General features: G+C 27.4%; 1 protein-coding gene across 2 annotated transcripts in view; it reads left to right on the forward strand.

Annotated features, from left to right (window-relative positions):
• The window catches only part of LOC108561436 (transmembrane protein 65), a 33,778-nt gene that overhangs the window by 11,188 nt on the left and 4,524 nt on the right, over nucleotides 1-18,066 (forward strand). Inside the window, exons 2-4 of one of the 2 annotated variants that reach the window (XM_017919374.1) lie at nucleotides 14,740-14,865; nucleotides 16,959-17,000; nucleotides 17,060-17,127. In XM_017919374.1, the coding sequence (XP_017774863.1) occupies nucleotides 14,740-14,865; nucleotides 16,959-17,000; nucleotides 17,060-17,127 (236 nt within the window). The remainder of the gene's footprint in view (nucleotides 1-14,739; nucleotides 14,866-16,958; nucleotides 17,001-17,059; nucleotides 17,128-18,066) is intronic. The other variant, XM_017919383.1, reaches the window with a different exon arrangement.

Genomic DNA, 18,066 nt, shown 5'->3' on the forward strand with positions numbered 1-18,066 from the left:
AAAGCTGCTAGTTCTTCATTTTGACAGAAGGTGACAGCTGTCAACTTGCTATGCATTAAAAATTAAACGCGACTCAGTCTTTTGAGAATCGCTGCCAGTTCTTAATTTTAACACAAGGTGACAGCTGTCATTTTGCGATGCATTACAAATTAAAGGCAACCCAATCTGTTGAGAAAAGCTGCCATTTTTTCATTTTGACAGAAGGTGACAGCTGTCATTTTGCGATGCATTACAAATTAAACGTGACCCAATCTGTTGAGAAACGCTGACAGTTCTTTATTTTGACAGCTGTCAATTTGCGATGAATTACAAATTAAAGACGATCCAATCTGTTGAGAAACGATGCTTCATTTTGACAGCTTTCATTTCAGGATTCATAACAAATTTAAGGCGACCCAATTTGTTGAGAAACGCTGCTCCACACGCACAAAAATACAAAAAGTAAACATTTTGGTATATTATATAATCTAAAATACTCAACTCGTGAAGAGATAACAAATAATGTGTGTGTATTATTTTAATTACGATTTTTTTAATGGGTGAGATAATATTGATTTGTTTTTCTTTTATGTTTTATTTTTACATAACGTCAGAGTTGACTACGCCTGTCCCACATTCTATTTTCGGAGTGTTACGTTTTTTCTATCTTTTCGTTTTACTTCTTCTTTCATTTTTTTCTTGCGTGTTACGATCTGATGTATGTGCACTTCCTGTCGTGATTATTCATGCTCGGAGGATGCATTACGTGACCCATTCACAACAACCTAAAGACTCTTCGGCTTTACTTATGTAAAACTCATGATATAAATATGTGTTATATTTCTTGTTTTCATTTACATTTTACGTGATAAAACGTATGGAAGAACACGCGATTTTGTACAAAAAAATGGGGTTAAAATTAAAGTGTTTTTTTATTATATATTAATTTCAGTACATATTTACAAATTAACTCATTAGAAATATTTGTTTTTTTTTAACTTTGTAAAGTTTCTCTATTTTCTTGTTTATTTTTTCATAATTATTAATTTTTTTAATAGAAAATGTTAATAATTTCAAGAAAATTAAAGTATTTATACTTAGATACACGTGTTTTTATATTTAAACATTAGAATTATTTATTTCGTAAAGTGAGAACTCTTTCAATGAAATCAAAAATTTTGATATTATCTTGTTTTTTCTTGCATCAAATTTGCAATAAATTATCAAATAAAAAGAGAACTATTGTAATTGCAGTCTTTATTTGTATTTATGTCCTGAAAAATCGTACATATTTTATTCTTATTTTTGATTTATATAAAATTACAATAAAAAATAAAAAAAAAATAATCATATTATATAAATATTCAAACTTATATAACAATATTTAGTAAGTAAAATTGGCAAATAGATCTAAATTTAGTATAGATAGTTGGATAAATCAGAACTACTTTTTTACTACAGGTCATGAGTGTCTTGTCAGAGGATTGGGTTAAGTTTAACAGAACTTTTCCATCTCATAGACAAAATAAAAGTTGTAAAACACGAAGTTTCAAAGCGGATTTGTCGTCCGGGAGAGGAAAAAAGTGTCTCTAGAAAATTGATGCATTACCTACGTTCCACGTTAAAAGTGGGATCAAAATGACATGAACAATTATTTACCGGTCGTAAATCACGGATGCCGTCACACTTTACGTCATACATTTCGGATTCCTCGTCTCTTTTAATACCACCGTACGCGCGAGTAATTGCAGCCACCAAACGCGCACCGACTATTTTGCATCACTAAATTTAGATATCAATCATCGGTTACGTAATAATCGTAGCCTTGCATAGCTTTGCTTGGAACAATGAATGGAGATTGAGACTATAGAATAATTTACAAATCTAAACATATTACGCAACACATGGAATCTAATTTGTTTATTAGCTATTTGAGATGGATAATTTTTAATAAATTTAGTATTTTGTATACAAAACCTTATACATTTCATTTTTTTTAAATATTTTTTTTTATATAAGTTTCAAGAAAATAGCCAATTGTTAGAGAAAGTTTCTAAATATAGTAGCGGTTTGATGCATTGTATGAAGTGGCTTGTCGCTAGTGTTTTTATTTATGTATTATGATGCGGATATATTCGTCATAAGCGCTACATAATACAATAGATCATGACGAATATATACAACATAGCCACTTAAGCGGTTAATACATAATATTTCATTGACCAAGTTTATTATAAATTATAAGATTACAACTTTCAATTGTTAAGAGAAAGTTAATATATAGTATGATTTTTGCATATCGATTTTCTTATAAATATTCCATCTTCAACCCCTTAAGCGGTTTGATGCATTGTATTAAGTGGCTCTAGTTTTTGTTGCTATCGTATTTATTTATGTATCATGATGCGGATATATTCGTCATGAGTCCTACGTAATACAAGTGAACATGACGAATATATACGACATAACCACTAAAATTGTTATTAACAAATATTTCATGACTAAGTTTTTATAAATCATAAGAATTCATACTGTAACGACGCAAACAAATGTATTTGTAGTTAAAAAAAAATCGTGTATTGTTTTATAAATTTAACTCACAACTATTTCAACTTGCGTCGTAACTCGAGAAATCTTTGATTAACCCCAATGAAAACTAAAACCTCGAATAAATTTAATATTTTGTATACAAAACCTTATATATTTATTTTTTTTATTTTTTAAAGCTTCTAAATATAGTAGCGGTTTAGATGCATTGTATGAAGTGGCTCCACTAGTGGCCACGTTTTTTGTCGCTAGTGTTTTTATTTATGTATACTGATGCGGATATATTCGTCATAAGTGCTACATAATATACGACATAACCACATAAGCGGTTAATACAAAATATTTAATTGACCAAGTTTATTATAAATTATAAGATTACATTCAGTATCTTATCGCCTTATAATTGTTAAGAGAAAGTTCATAAATATAGTATGATTTTTGTATATCGATTCTCTTATAAATATTCCATCTTCAACCCCTTAAGCGATTTGATGCATTGTATGAAGTGGCTCTAGTTTTTGTTGCTAGCGTATTTATATATGTATCATAATGCGGATATATTCGTCATGAGCCCTACGTAATACAAGTGACCATGACGAATATATACGACATAACCCCTAAAAGGGTTATTAACAAATATTTCATGACTAAGTTTTTATAAATCATAAGAATACATACAGTAACTCCTCAACTTACGACTAATCACTGTTGCGACGAAAGCAAATGTATTTATAGTAAAAAATAAATCGTGTATTGTTTTATATTAATAATTTAACCTTCAACCATTTCAACTTACGTCGCATATCGAGAAATTTTTGAATAACGCCAATGAGAACTAAAACCTCGAATAAAATACCATTAGGAATTAATTATAGCTTCGTTTCTTGTAGGTTTTTTTTTGGCTTCAATTTGATGATGTTCGTGGCTTCTGTTAAATATACAGATAAAGAAGTTGAGAAGTGAAAAAAAAAACGTACTTTTCACTTCATCCCCCCACGAACATTCCGACACCCACGGAGATAAAATATTTACATAAACCTTTACAATCTCATCTCTTCCATCTGTCAAATTTTCCCTCGGTTTATCTCCGGAGGGTTTTGTCCAACCCTCGACGAAAAGAACGAACGCGTGTGTCATGCAAATTACCGAAATACACGGACAAAAAAAATTAATTAATGAATACATATTACATGAAGTACAAAATTTGTTAAAAAAAAATCTTTATTTTATGTAGATTTGTATTTCTTTTATTCTCAACATTAAAATTAAAGATTTTTTTTCCTGTAAAATTCAATTAAAAATACAATTTCTTTATTTTATATAGATTTATTATATTTAAATGAAATTATTTATTTATGAACTTTTTTTTTTGTAAAATTTAATTTAAATTCTAAAATTAAAATGTTTTATACAAAAAAAAAAACTGGGTCTATATCGCATGCCCGACAACGGAAAGACCGTCTATTGAAATCCCGACGTTCGAAATCCCGACTGTATTAAAGTCCCGATGCTTGAAATCCCGACTATATCGAAATTCCGACTACTATAAAAATGTTATTGTAGAAATTTATAATAATAAAAGACACGGGATTTCGATATAGTCGGGACTTTGATTGTCGGGATTTCGATACACTCGGGATTTCGAACGACGGGATTTCTGTTGTCGGGCTTTCGGTTTCCACCGAAAAAAAAATATAATAAAAACTAAATTAATTTCTTTCTTTCTAGTGAATTATATCAGATTTTTTACTATTCAGGTATAAGACAAGATATTTAGGATTGTCCGCATTTGAAATTTCTGTCCAAACTTATTACATGTTTCATAGTTTTCCCGACTCTGTGTAAGTATTCGGTATACTTTTTCGACCAAATGAATACAAAGTGTTTTCGGTGGAGGAGGCCTGTTTACATTTCCAAGAAGTTTTCTCCAGAACAAACACGTCCCTTCATCCCACCCACAGCTGCAAAGTAAACAACTGAAATTCATACCTATCCACTGAACAAATGCTCGTTTTACATTAACTTCGTTACATCCATCATTTCTTCATCTTCCTCAAAAAAAAAATATATATAAATTCGAACAATGCTTTCCGCATCTTGCAAAGTCGTTTGTAAGGAAAATCTAATATATATTCCTCACATTCGTCGTTCCAAGCATTTCAAAATTTTCAGGTAGCAAGAAATGCGTCATAGCTTACGCAACGTTTATGATCGATAGCGACGTTCCCGGGACGCGCGGTGAAGTGGGAATTAATAGCAAAACTCCCCCATCTCCCATTCACGAAATTGAGTTTCGAGTTGAATTCCCGCTGGAAATCCTAATAATAACAATAATAAAAACAACAATGCGAATTTGTGTTGCCTAAAACTTGTTGCCTCGTAATTCCATCTCTGAAAAACCCGAATTAATACCATAAAACTCATATAAAAACCTATTATATTCCACCCATCAACAACTGAACTTATAATTTTATATGTACATTTTTTTTATGTCCTTTACAACATTTCGTAATTACTCTATGTACGTACATGTATAATTCAATTTTATGATTCAATTTTTTTTTACTTTATTTTCCATGAAAATTACCTCAGAAATATTGCATTCTGCAAGTTTCGGTATAAAGACGAAGTTTTATCTTTTACTAAAAAACGCATTATTACATTCGTTGCGTAATTTAATTAGATTTTTATTATGTAAATATTAACTTTTTATTTAAAATTTATGAAAAATTCTAAAGTTAACTTTGGTATTACTCAAGTTTTTGAAGAAATTTTTGAATACTTTTGAAAATGATAAAAATATTGAATAATTAACTGATTTTGTAGAGAAAAGTTTATTATTAGATATATTAGATATATTTACACAGATTTGTAGGAAAGTTTTAATTAATTCCATTTGGGTGGAACTTTGAAGGATGTGTTTAAAGCGGAAGTGAAACTGTTTACTGCAAGTTTATCAGGAGGAAAGTTGTGAATCTATCTGGTTTCGGATTTCCTACAAGAAGTTTTCCTGTTGAAATTACTATAATTTTCATAGATTACTATCATATTCGTTTATTTTGTTATAAAACTAGTAGAAATATTTATATATTTTAGTTAAAGATTGAAAGAAAAGACAAATCTGAAAATTCTGTTAATCTCATTAAATTATAGAAATTGTGGGAGCTTACAGGAATGTTGTATAATATAGAAATAAATCTTCTGTGTTTTTTTGTTATGTGATGTAAGATTTATTAAATCTGTTCTCACGTACTGAAGAAGGGCTGTTTTCTCTCTTGAATTCACTCAATATTAAATCACGTTTTTCATCAACTCTAGTCACGAATGCTGAGCAGACGTTTTGCTTCAGATTTTCTTTTACAAATGACCCTACTTTTTTGTATACATTCTTGAATATGTCTTAAGAATTTTATGTAACTTTTCTGGTTTTTCTTCCTATCTTTATAGTAATTCAGTATTCACAGAAAAAAATGTTGAGAGTAAATCTCTAATTTTTAATATGTCATAAAAGTAGCGTTACGTTACTGTCAATTTTGTTTATCTGTCGAGGTTATGTCAATGTTTATATGTAACTTCCAACTGTCAAACGTATCAATTTAAGCTGTCAATTCCATTATCACTAGTTTCTATGACAACCATTATTAATTGTTACACATAATAATAATCCACACTATACGATACATGATTCATAGTTTTCTGTTATATGTACCAACTACAATTACAGCTGACAATAATTTATGTTTTATTTTTCGCATAGTTTAGAGTCACCATTACAGAAGTAAAAAAAAAACTTATATGAAAAATGGAACTGTTCTTATTTCTTTCACTCTTACAATACTTTTGATGGGATGGTTTTCTTCACATCTACATGATAATATTTTCTTTTGACCATTTCGACTGGAAACCCCTTGGATTTCGGTGTTAAAGGCACGCGCGTTTCCATTCATCACCATCTAGAATTCCCTTTCTGCGGAATTAGCATCTGCCTTACATAATACAGCACGGCTCGTCCACGATCTGCCATGAATAAAACAAATACAATTTCCGAGGATGTAAAGTGGATGAGAGCAAAAAAAAGGAAACAAATTTAGAAGAAACATCTGGTTCCATTTTAGTAGTAAATACACAGCTTATTGTATTATAAAAAGATATGTGAATTCTATAATATCATCCTTTCTTTGTGTAGACAAGTGGTTTCCAAACTTGATGTTACTACTCCTTAAAAATATTCATAAAATAGGTAAATTGCTCACTGTGACTAATATTCGCGTCTCCCCTTAGTCCTCACAATTTGGAAAACGCTGGTGCAAACCAAATTATTTTTGACATAAAAATGTTGACAGCTGTCACATTACGTCAAATTTGACAGCTGTCATTTCACGACCCAATAAAGATTTGACGCAGCACTTACGTTGAGAAACGCTGTTATATCGTACAATTGCTTCCCGACTCTATTGCGGGTTTATTTGAATTCGTATTCAATGCAATTCTGTGACCCAGTTTGGTTATGCAAAGTACGTTTATTATTAGATGCTCGTTTTTTTTAAGTATCCATAATTTATCGTTTCTCAATTTTTATTTCCAGCAATTTCTCCTTAAAGTCTTTGCAAATTTAACAAATTATTACTTTAGTTGCATAATTAGACGTTTGGATATTCTCAAAGTTTTTCAATTAAATACAATTCTGTGACTTATTTTTGGTTCTGAAAACTTTTTTCATTGATAAATCCTCGTTTTTTTTTTGTTGAAGTATCAATAATTTCTTAATTGTAGCATTTTTTCTTTGTAGCAATTATCTCTTTGAAATCTTTTGCAATTTCTAAAACTTTTTATCCTATGGTTTAGTTACATAATTGGGGATTTTGGAAATAGGAACAAGAATAACGTGCAGCTGAAGAGTTTCGAATTATTTGTCTGGTTTAAGGTCGACTTTGTGGTAAATTACACACGCGATGTTCCGTTCTGGAAAGGCATTAACTTTAAATTACTACATGAATATCTGTTCTCCCTTAACCTATTTATATTTAACAGCCCAATAGTTTTAATCTTCAGTTTAATATTTATCTTGTCAATTTCACTGTGAAAATGTATTTCAATACCTTCGGTTATTTTTTATATTGTTGTTTCTTCAGTATTTCCATCTTTCAATTATCTTTTATGTTCTTGATTTCATCATAAATCTTTTAAATAAAGTGTATAAACAGTATAAAATACTCAACTAATTCATGTAAAAATGTACTTCTTAACCTTCGGTTAATTTTTTATATTCAATGCTCTTTTTATTTCTCCGGTATTTTCATCTTTGAGTTACTTTTTATGTTCTAGATTTCCACACAAATCTTTTACATAATGTATATTAACAATATCTCATACTCAACTAATTTTAATCTTCAGGTTAACGTTTATTCTATACATTTCACTGTGAAAGTATACCACATAACCTTGGGTTATTTTTTTATAATTTAATACCAAAATAACCGATATTAATATTATTTTTCTTTGTCCAGTATTTTCATCTTTATTTCATATTTTTTATGTTCTACATTTCAAAACAAATCTTTTACATAACGTGTTTTAACCTTCAGATTAAAGATTAATCTGTTAATTTCAGTATGAACATGCACCTTCGGTTATTTTATTTTGTCCGATATTTGTATCTTTATTTCATGTTTTTATGTTTTATATTTCAAAAAAATTTAATCATCAGGTTAATTTTTATTTTTTTAAATCCTTCGGTTAAAGATGAAGATAGATTTCGGTTATTTGCATAATTCTTAATCAGAACATTAATTTCAATAAAAAAATGCATAGACTTGGGTATTTTGTTAATATTAGGATGAAAATACTCGACACAAATATTTATTTATAATTTTTTAGAACTTAAGATTTTTTTTTGAAAACGCAGAAACACAAAATATTTGTATTTTCTTAAGAATTGAAATAAAACTTTATTTCATAATCATTGCTTAAATATTAACATTAAGGTGTTTGAGAAAAAGATGTTTTTCAAAAAATATTATATAAGAACGTTTCTGAACTTATTCCGTGTTAAATGTTTAATGGGACAGCTATCGCGAAATGACAACTGTCACAAAAGTCACGAAATGACAGCTGTCACCAATATCACGAAATGACAGCTGAGAAACTCTTTAATTATTATTTGAAAATTGTCAATTATTTCCCAAATGACGATTCTTTAATGACATTTTTCTGAAAAAGCAGAAACACAATTTGTATTTTCTTAAGAATTATAATAAAACTTTATTTCATAATCATTGATTAAATATTAACAATTAAGTATTTTCATCTTCGGGTTTAGAAATTCTGAATTGAATTCAATCAATAAATAAAATCCGATAAAACTTAATTAAATCAATCGGTCTTTCTGGGGCTTTTCGTCAACAAAGCTTTCAATCCGAATAATCCTTTATTTTGTATTTGTTTCCATTGATCACTTGAGCCGTAATTCAATTTTGAAAATCCTTCGGTTTACTCTTGAGGTCGTTCATTTTATCGCAACAGAACCATCCGTGAAATGACTTCATTGCGTTTCAGCAGTTGGAACCTTCGCAACAGGTCCTTCAGGTTCTGCACATACTAAAACAATCCCCCACTGTATAAATACATTGTCCTCCAAACGTTTCCTCTATCTTCCGGTTAACACCACCATTACCAAATCTACATGTTAATGTTATTAAGTAACTTCCTCTGGTTAAATGCGTAATTTCATTATTAACGTATTTGGTTTAACTAACTTTGAAGTTGTCTATTAGTTAGGAGGTTTTCTTCATAGATCAGTATTATTTAGTGTGAATAGTTAAGACTATTAAATTACTTTTATACATCGAGTTTGTTCTTGTTTTACAATCATTTTAAACAAAATTAAAGATCACCCCATCCATGCTTAACTTTAAAAAACTTTCATAATTAAATCTAATCAATAAAGATTATAATTTTGATTAAATTTGATGATCTTGAGATATTTTTATATTTCTTAAAAGGTTTCTTTCTTAATTGTCCAACGACCATAAGGTTTATTAATTGATTGTTTTCTTGTATAATTAAGATTTACAACTTTTTCATATACAAGTTAGCAAAATATTATTGGCTTAACTATTTTTTTATATAATTTTTATTTCTGATTTTTTTTGAATAAAATTTCTTAAAAATGAAATGTTTTAAGCTATGAATTCTAAACAATAAGCAAAGTTAATTGCTAATTAAAATTTCAAAATCCTTCATTCAAACTGCGTATTTCGCTTTTGAATTCATTCATTCATTGTTTATTTATGTTATGTGTACATTTCGTTCGTGTTTCACTTTTTGATTATGTTGTATGCATTAGAGAAAACCCCGAAGCGACGTGGATTATTGATAACAGCTTCATTTCTTGTACGCCTTCAAACTCGGTCCATTTGGAGTACAAAAGAGATGGCTTTACATTCACCGATCGATCAGTTCGAGGAAAATTCATAAATCATGTTTCAAGCAAGTGAAGCAAAGATATTCTTGACTCCCCACTGATCCAACCCATTGTAGTTACAAATCTAGACTGGGTTTTGTAAACATTACTTTAAAACAGCTTCAAATCAAATTTCTAAGTTTAATTTTTTAATTTTAAAATAATTATTTTACGTTTATTTTTTAACTTTTGAAAAAAAATATATTGAAAAAATCAATTAACAAAATTTGTTGTTTTTTCAAAAAAGTTACGTATTTAATGCGGATCATTTATCACATATTAAATAAGAACGTTTCTGAACTTATGCCGTGTTAAATGTTTAATGGGACAGCTGTCACGAAATGACAACTGTCACAAAAGTCACGAAATGACAGCTGTCATCAAAGTCACGAAATGACAGCGATTAACTGTCAGCTACAACATACAAATATGTTGGCTGCAAAAATATTGAGAAACTCTTTAATTATTATTTGAAAATCGTTAATTATTTCCTAAATGACGATTCTTTAACGACATTTTGTATATTATTTTAATTGGAATAATTACAAACTACAAACGTTTTATTTTTAAGTAATTACATTTGCAGTCTTTAAAAACTCTTAACTTTTAACTTCCTTTGACTTAGTTAATTAGTACTTGGAAAAACACTTATCGAAGCTACCATTAATTATAACTAGAGGACCTTACTTGTTACTTGCAATAAAAAACGACCGCTTTGTGCCCTCTGGCGTCATTATAATAAATAGTGCCTTGTGACTTGTCCACCCTTCCCAAGTGGATGTCCCAGAAGGGCCATTAGTTACACGTACTGACGCTGTAAAAAAGAACTTAAAAAAGTATATGAATCTTATTACAAATAATTCGTGTTTATTTGTATATCTATAATGTATTTCCAATGTACAAACTAATTATTTATCAAAAAATACTGTTATTTTTATTTGTAATTGTATATAAAATTACATAAATGATTACAGACAACTTTCATCGAAGTTAAGCCGTAAAGATTTTCAAATAATTATAACTGATAGGAAAATTATTATATAAAAAATATTTGAAAATTCATATTTTATACATTTTTGTGGCTCTTTTATTTACATTATTTTTTAATTTGACACGAGATTTGAACTCGCAACCTTTGTTTAAATTATTGGAATTTTCTATTGACAGTTTCGCTTAGTTCCAATGTATAAGATAGATGGAGTTAGTAGAATCTTCATAGTAGATCCAATGTTTCGGCAATGCTTGAAGTATTCAAGTATATTATACTAAATTAATTTACGAATTTCGTTTAATTAACCTAATATTAATATTTTTTAATTTAAAGTTCTTACATTTTCTTAATTTTAGCTTATAAATTTTATAAACATTTCCTTTAATTTATCTAAATTTTAGTTCATTAATTTATTAGGACTTCATACAAATGAAAATCCTATTCAAACTCTATAAATACTTTAGTGTTTTTTTTCTTCTATAATACAAAAATCTACGAGTTTGTTACATAACAAAGAACTAACTTTTCGAATCAATACCTGAACTCCCCTTTCACAAACCATATTTAATTATTAACCTCCCTTTTGCAAAAGGGGTCAAAGGCCTACTGTATACTACTATACCTTTGGTCATATTAGATTGGCATATGCTGCAGAATGTATCGATTCTCTGAGCTTTTCTTCTGCATACCTAAAGGCAATCAATACTTGACCGCATAACAAAAAAATAAAGAAATTTGGCACATTAATGTCTTAACTTTATATTAATTTTTTAAACCGTATGTTACATTCATGTAACCACACGTTTCCTAACTTTGTTCCATTAAAAAAGTTTTCGTTCGGACGGATGTCGCTTCAGTTTCAGTTGTTGCAACAGAATTACGAAACTCTGTAATTTAGTCAAGTGCATTTACTACCGGAAGTGTATAGTCTACTTGTCTAAGATCGAATTATAAAGTTCGCAGCCTCTAAACTTTACGATTAGTGCATGGAATGTGAATATTTCGAACAAGTTGCTCTACAAAGAGATTTACGTTTCTAAAAGAATTTTAGTTATTTGTATACTATTAATATTATTCTCTTCATTATATAATTACACTACAAAAAAAATATTAAATAAAAACTTTTTATCGGAACTTTATTTTATTACAAATGTTAATTTGAAAAAAATATTCAAATAATTTGCATATAAAAATGTTATGTAACTAAACTAATTGCCTCTATTCGAATTAATATGTTTCATTTAAATGCATGAAATTCATCCAACTTTTTTGTCCCATAAAATATTTTATTTATTTAAATCATACTGCTAATTAATACATATATACAAAACCTTGCATAGTGCGGCTTTAATTAGTCCGGATTTTATATAATAATTCGGTTTGAAAATTTACTGTTTCAAAGTCCTCAATTAGTCCGGATTCAAACAGTTCGTAACTCATGATTCTCATTTTACGAATTATATAAAAAAATAAAGATTTTGAACGAATTTTGTAAAAATTTATTTATTAAAAAAAAAACTTCTCATTGAATTTCATTAATTCATTTTTAATCAAATAATTATTAAGTATATACTAATTATTACTACGAGAAACGTTTATTTAATCAAAGAAGTTTGTTTTTCATTAGGATTTTATTACAATTATTAATTCGAAAAAAATATTTTTATTCAATGAATTTTCGCATCTAATACAATCATAGATATACAGCAAATCCTATCATAGTGCGGCTTCAATTAGTCTGGATTAAATATATTATTATTTGAAAATGTTCGGTTTCACAGTCCTCGAATAGTCCGGATTCAATCAGTCCGTAAATCATGATTCTCGAAAAAAATATGTTTATTCAATGAATATTTGCATGTTTTTTTATTCAAATAATTTCCATATATACACATTTTATGCATATGAACTAATTGATTCCATTTGAACTAATATGTTCTATTTATATGTATGAAATTCATACATTATTTTGTCCCATAAAATATTTCATTTATTTAAATTGTACTGTCAATTAATGTAATAGGAGAAATTCCGCAAAACCTTGCTAGTGCGGCTTCAATTAGTCCGGATTAAATATAATAATTCGGTTTGAAAATTTACGGTTTCAACGTCCTCGATTAGTTCGGATTCAAACAGTCCGTAAATAATGATTCTCACTTTACGAATTATATAAAAAAAAATAAAGATTTCGAATGAATTTTGTAAAAATTAACTTATTTAAAAAAAAAACTTCTTATTGGATATTTTTACGGTTTCAAAGTCTTCGATTAGTCCGGATTCAAACAATCCGTAAATAATGATTCTCTCTTTACGAATTGTATAAAAAAATAAAGATTTCGAATGAATTTTGTTAAAATAAACTTAGATAAAAAAACATCTTATTGGATATTTTTTATTAGAAATTTCATTATTTCATTCTTAATCAAATAAATATTAATTATATATTAATTATTACTACGAGAAATCATTAGGATTTTATTACAATTTTTAATTTGAAAAACATATTTTTATTCAATGAATATTTGTACCTAAAACAATCATAGATATACAACAAATTATACCATAGTGCGGTTTCAATTAGTCCGGATTAAATATAATACTATTTGAAACAGACCCTAAATCATGATTCTCGAAAAAAATATTCTTATTCAATGACTATTTGTATATTTTTTTTATTCAAATAATCTCGATCTGAACTAATTGATTCCATTTGAACTAATGTTTTATTTAAATTCTACTGTCAATTAATACAATCATGGTTATACAGTAAAACCTCGCATAGTGCGGCTTCAATTAGTCCGGATTAAATATAATACGGTTTCAAAGTCCTCGATTAGTCCGGATTCAAACAGTCCGTAAATCATGATTCTCAATTTACGAATTATATACAAAAAAATAAAGATTTCGAGAAAATTTCATTATTTCATTCTTAATCAAATAATTATTAATTAAATAATAATTATTACTACGAGCAACGTTTATTTAATCAAATAAAAATGGTTTTTTTTTTCATATTTTTCGTTTGAATTTTATTACAATTTTTAATTTGAAAAAAAAAATTTAATTCAATGAATTTTTGCATCTAATACAATCATAGATATACAGCAAATCCTAGCATAGTGCGGCTTAACTTAGTCCGGATTAAATATAACACGCTCCGAATTAAGTATAACAAGTCCTCGTTTAGTCCGGATTGAAATAGTTCGTAAATTATTATTTACACTTTACGAATTATAAGATTTTGAATTAATTTTGTAAAAATATTATTGTATATAAAAAAGTGTATTTTTTTCAAGAAAATATGTTTAAAATCAATATTGAATTGAAATTACCGCAAAATTTTACGTTTTTTTTATTACATCTGCAATGTACATTGAACGATGAAATATTGCGTTAATCAATTTGAAATGATACATACTTTTTTTTACCACATTTCCAAAATGATGGATTCGTTTCCATACGCGAATTGAGAGCAGGTTCAATTAATTCATCTAAAATCAATGTTTCCATTTCGTGCAATGCATTTTTCATGTTTTATCATTAATTCCGTTTTCATTACGAACTTTACACATACACATTTTTTTCTGTTGTTGTTTATCAATTTTATTCATTACACCACGTTATGTTTCTAGTTTCGTTTATATACGTTTATTATGCATTTTTTTTATTTATGTTTTATTCATATTGTTTTTTGTATTGTTATTTTTTGTATATTTTTGTTTTGTTCATTTTTGTTTTGTTTTACACGCACTTTTTGAAGGTCAACTGGCCGCGTCTCGATGGAGAAGTAAATTCGGTAGGCCCAGTAAGTTGCCCAGATTGGGCGACGTCGATCCCACGGGATCTTATTGTCCCGTCCCAGAGGATTGGCTCAAACGCAAACACGGTAAAACCACACACAAATCTCAGTTGCTTTTGGGATATTTTTTTGTTTATTTTTGGTTTTTTTCAATTGTTAACCGTAATTTTCACTAACAAAAACACATAACATCTGCATGAAAAAACTAATATGTTTGATCGCTTTTTAACATTTGCTTCGTAATTGTGCCTTTCCTTGTTTTTTTTGTATTTTCTTTTTTCAGGATTTTGATTTTTCTTTCAGAAAATCCGTCAGAATATAATGGATTTAAAGAAAATTTATCTTATTTCAATGTAATTAGTTTAAATTTCATTTTTTTCGAATACAATTATTAATTACAATGTAACAAATTATGAAATAGAAGAAGTATTTTCATCATTTTTCATAATTTTTAATAAAAATGTCTTATTTCAATGTAAATAGTTTATATTTCAATCTTGAAAGACAATTATTAATTTGTTACATTTTAATTATGAAATAGTAAAATTATTTTCGTAATATTTTGATAATGATAATTTATAATGAAAATATTGTATTAAATATAATGTAACAAAGAATAAGATCTGTAATACATTTAAAATTTCATTATTTATAGTCTTAGGTTTATTTTTTTTAAATCATTAATTTATTGAAAAAATGTGTTAGAAAAAAAACTGAATGTAAAATATAAAATGACAGGTTTTTGTACGGTTCTGCCAATATCACGGACTAATTCCTAACCTAACTTAATCACTTACCTAATCCCGAACCTAACATCTAACCTAACCTCTAACCTAACCTCTAACCTAACCTCTAACCTAACGTCTAACCTCTAACCTAAACTCTAACCTAACCTCTAACCTAACCTCTAACCTAACCACTAACCCAACTTCTAATCTAACCTCTAACCTAAACTCTAACCTAACCTCTAACATAACCTAACCTCTAACCTAACCACTCACCTAACTTCTAACCTAACCTCTAACATAATACCTAACATAACCTATTCTCTAACCTAAACTCTAACATAATCTGTACCCTAATCTCTAACATAACCTAATCCCTAACCTAAAAAAATGGATTTAGGAAATTATTCAAGCTAATTTAATTATTTTCGTTAAATTTCATTTATTAAGGCTTTTACTCAGAAAAATGTTCGAAACATATTCGTTACATTAAAAAACAAGTCTATAAAATATTTCAAATTTTATTAATTATAAGATTAATAAATTATAAAAAAAAAATTGAAATTTTTGTCAAATTTTATCAAGGATTTTGTTTAGAAAAAGATCAAAAAATTATGCGATTAAATTAATATTTATTTAATGATAATTAATAGTGAAAATACATTATAAATCATTGAAGTATAATAATCTAGAAAAAAGTAAAAAAATCTATAGAAAATCTTCAAATATATGTAAATTTTCTGATAATTTTCTATAATAAACAATAAATTGTCGAAATTTGATTAAAATTGAGCAAAAATTAAAGTAAATGTGAAATAAACTTTTATCAATAAAGTTTAAATAATATTATTTTGGCAATTTATAGTTAAAATTTAGAAAATTACAGTATTTTACATTAAAATTTTGTTCGAATTACTTTAATATATGTCGCAAATTTACTTTCTGGCGGAGTTTCGAACTGTATGACTATAATTGTATTGATTTATATGCCAGACGCAGAATTGGGTAAAGCAAAAGCGGACAAAAACAAGGGGAAAAATAAGTCCGTAAACCACGAAACGAATTACATAAAAAATAAATAAAACTAATACTAAATATCCTTGAATCTAATCTAATCGCATACGTTTTAATTAGACTTAATTCATTAGTTTCCTCGCACGTTTTATTAACTCTAATCAAATCCCAGACCTTTATACTATACTCCATGCACGTAATTAGATAACAAGTGAAAACAATGGGTTCGATTTGTATCTGCTGTGAATGACTGTAGTTTTTTACTTAACAAATAATGATGGTTAAGGTTGAATAAAATTCCAAAAATATAGGGATGAACTAAAAAAAAAATTAAAACAAGTATGTTGTTATATAACATCGATTTTGTTTGCATCTATTTGAGATGTGACAGGAAATTGTTCATCCTGCGGAAAATTAATGCTTCCTTTGTTCTTTTTCTAGCCGAATCGGTGCCGCATCCAACAAATAGGCAGCTAATCGACAGTAAGTTCTCATCAAATAGGATTTGAAGGGGATTACTGAAATCCTTATTTTTTTTTCAGTTGCAGTTGCGAATTCGATTCCCTTCGTCGGGTTTGGATTCTTAGATAATTTCTTCATGCTGTTATTTGTAAGTAAATTGAAAATTTTATATCTTTTGTACTTTTAATTTTATTACATAATTTCATCATTTTTTTATTACTTTTCATCATTTTTTTTTTCATATTTTCTTCAAGTTTTTTGAACTTTTTAATAATTTTATTACATTGACATTTGTAAGTAAATTCATTGTTTTTATTATTTTTCATCAGTTCTTTCATTAGCTTTTTATTTTTAGTATTTGTTTATTGCATACAAGTTATTTTTAATTACTTTTCATAAATTAATTTGTTTCATATTTTCTTCAAGTTTTTTAACTTTTTATTATATAATTTCATCATGTTGACATTTGTAAGTCAATTCATTTTTTGATTACTTTTCATCAATTAATTTTCTTTCAAAATTTCTTTAAGTTGTTTTGATCAGTTTTAGCACAGTTCATTAACCAATTTTATTGCATAAATTCATCATGTTAAAATTTGTTAGTCAATTCATTTATTGATAACTTTTCTTCAATGAATTTTCTTACATAACTTCTTCAAGTTGTTTTTTTATTAGTTTTTGCACATTTCATTAACCAATTTTATTGCATTATTTCATTATGTTGATATTTGTAAGTCAATTTTTGTTTTGATTACTTTTCATTATTGAATTTTCTTTCATAATTTCTTCAAGTTGTTTTTATCAGTTTTTGCACTTTTCATTAACGATTTCATTGTATAATTTCATCATGTTGAGATTTGTAAATCAATTCATTTTTTGATTACTTTTCATCAATGAATTTTCTTGCATAATTTCTTCAACTTGTTTTTATTAGTTTTTACACTTTTCATTAACGAATTTTATTGCATTAGTACATCATGTTGAGATTTGTAAGTCAATATATTGTTTGATTACCTTTCATCAATGAATTTTCTTTCATAATTTCTTCAAGTTGTTTTTGTCAGTTTTTGCACTTTTCATTAACGAA

This window comes from Nicrophorus vespilloides, unplaced genomic scaffold (genome assembly GCF_001412225.1).
Source record: "Nicrophorus vespilloides isolate i.1.1-1 unplaced genomic scaffold, Nicve_v1.0, whole genome shotgun sequence".
NCBI classification, from domain to species: domain Eukaryota; kingdom Metazoa; phylum Arthropoda; class Insecta; order Coleoptera; family Silphidae; genus Nicrophorus; species Nicrophorus vespilloides.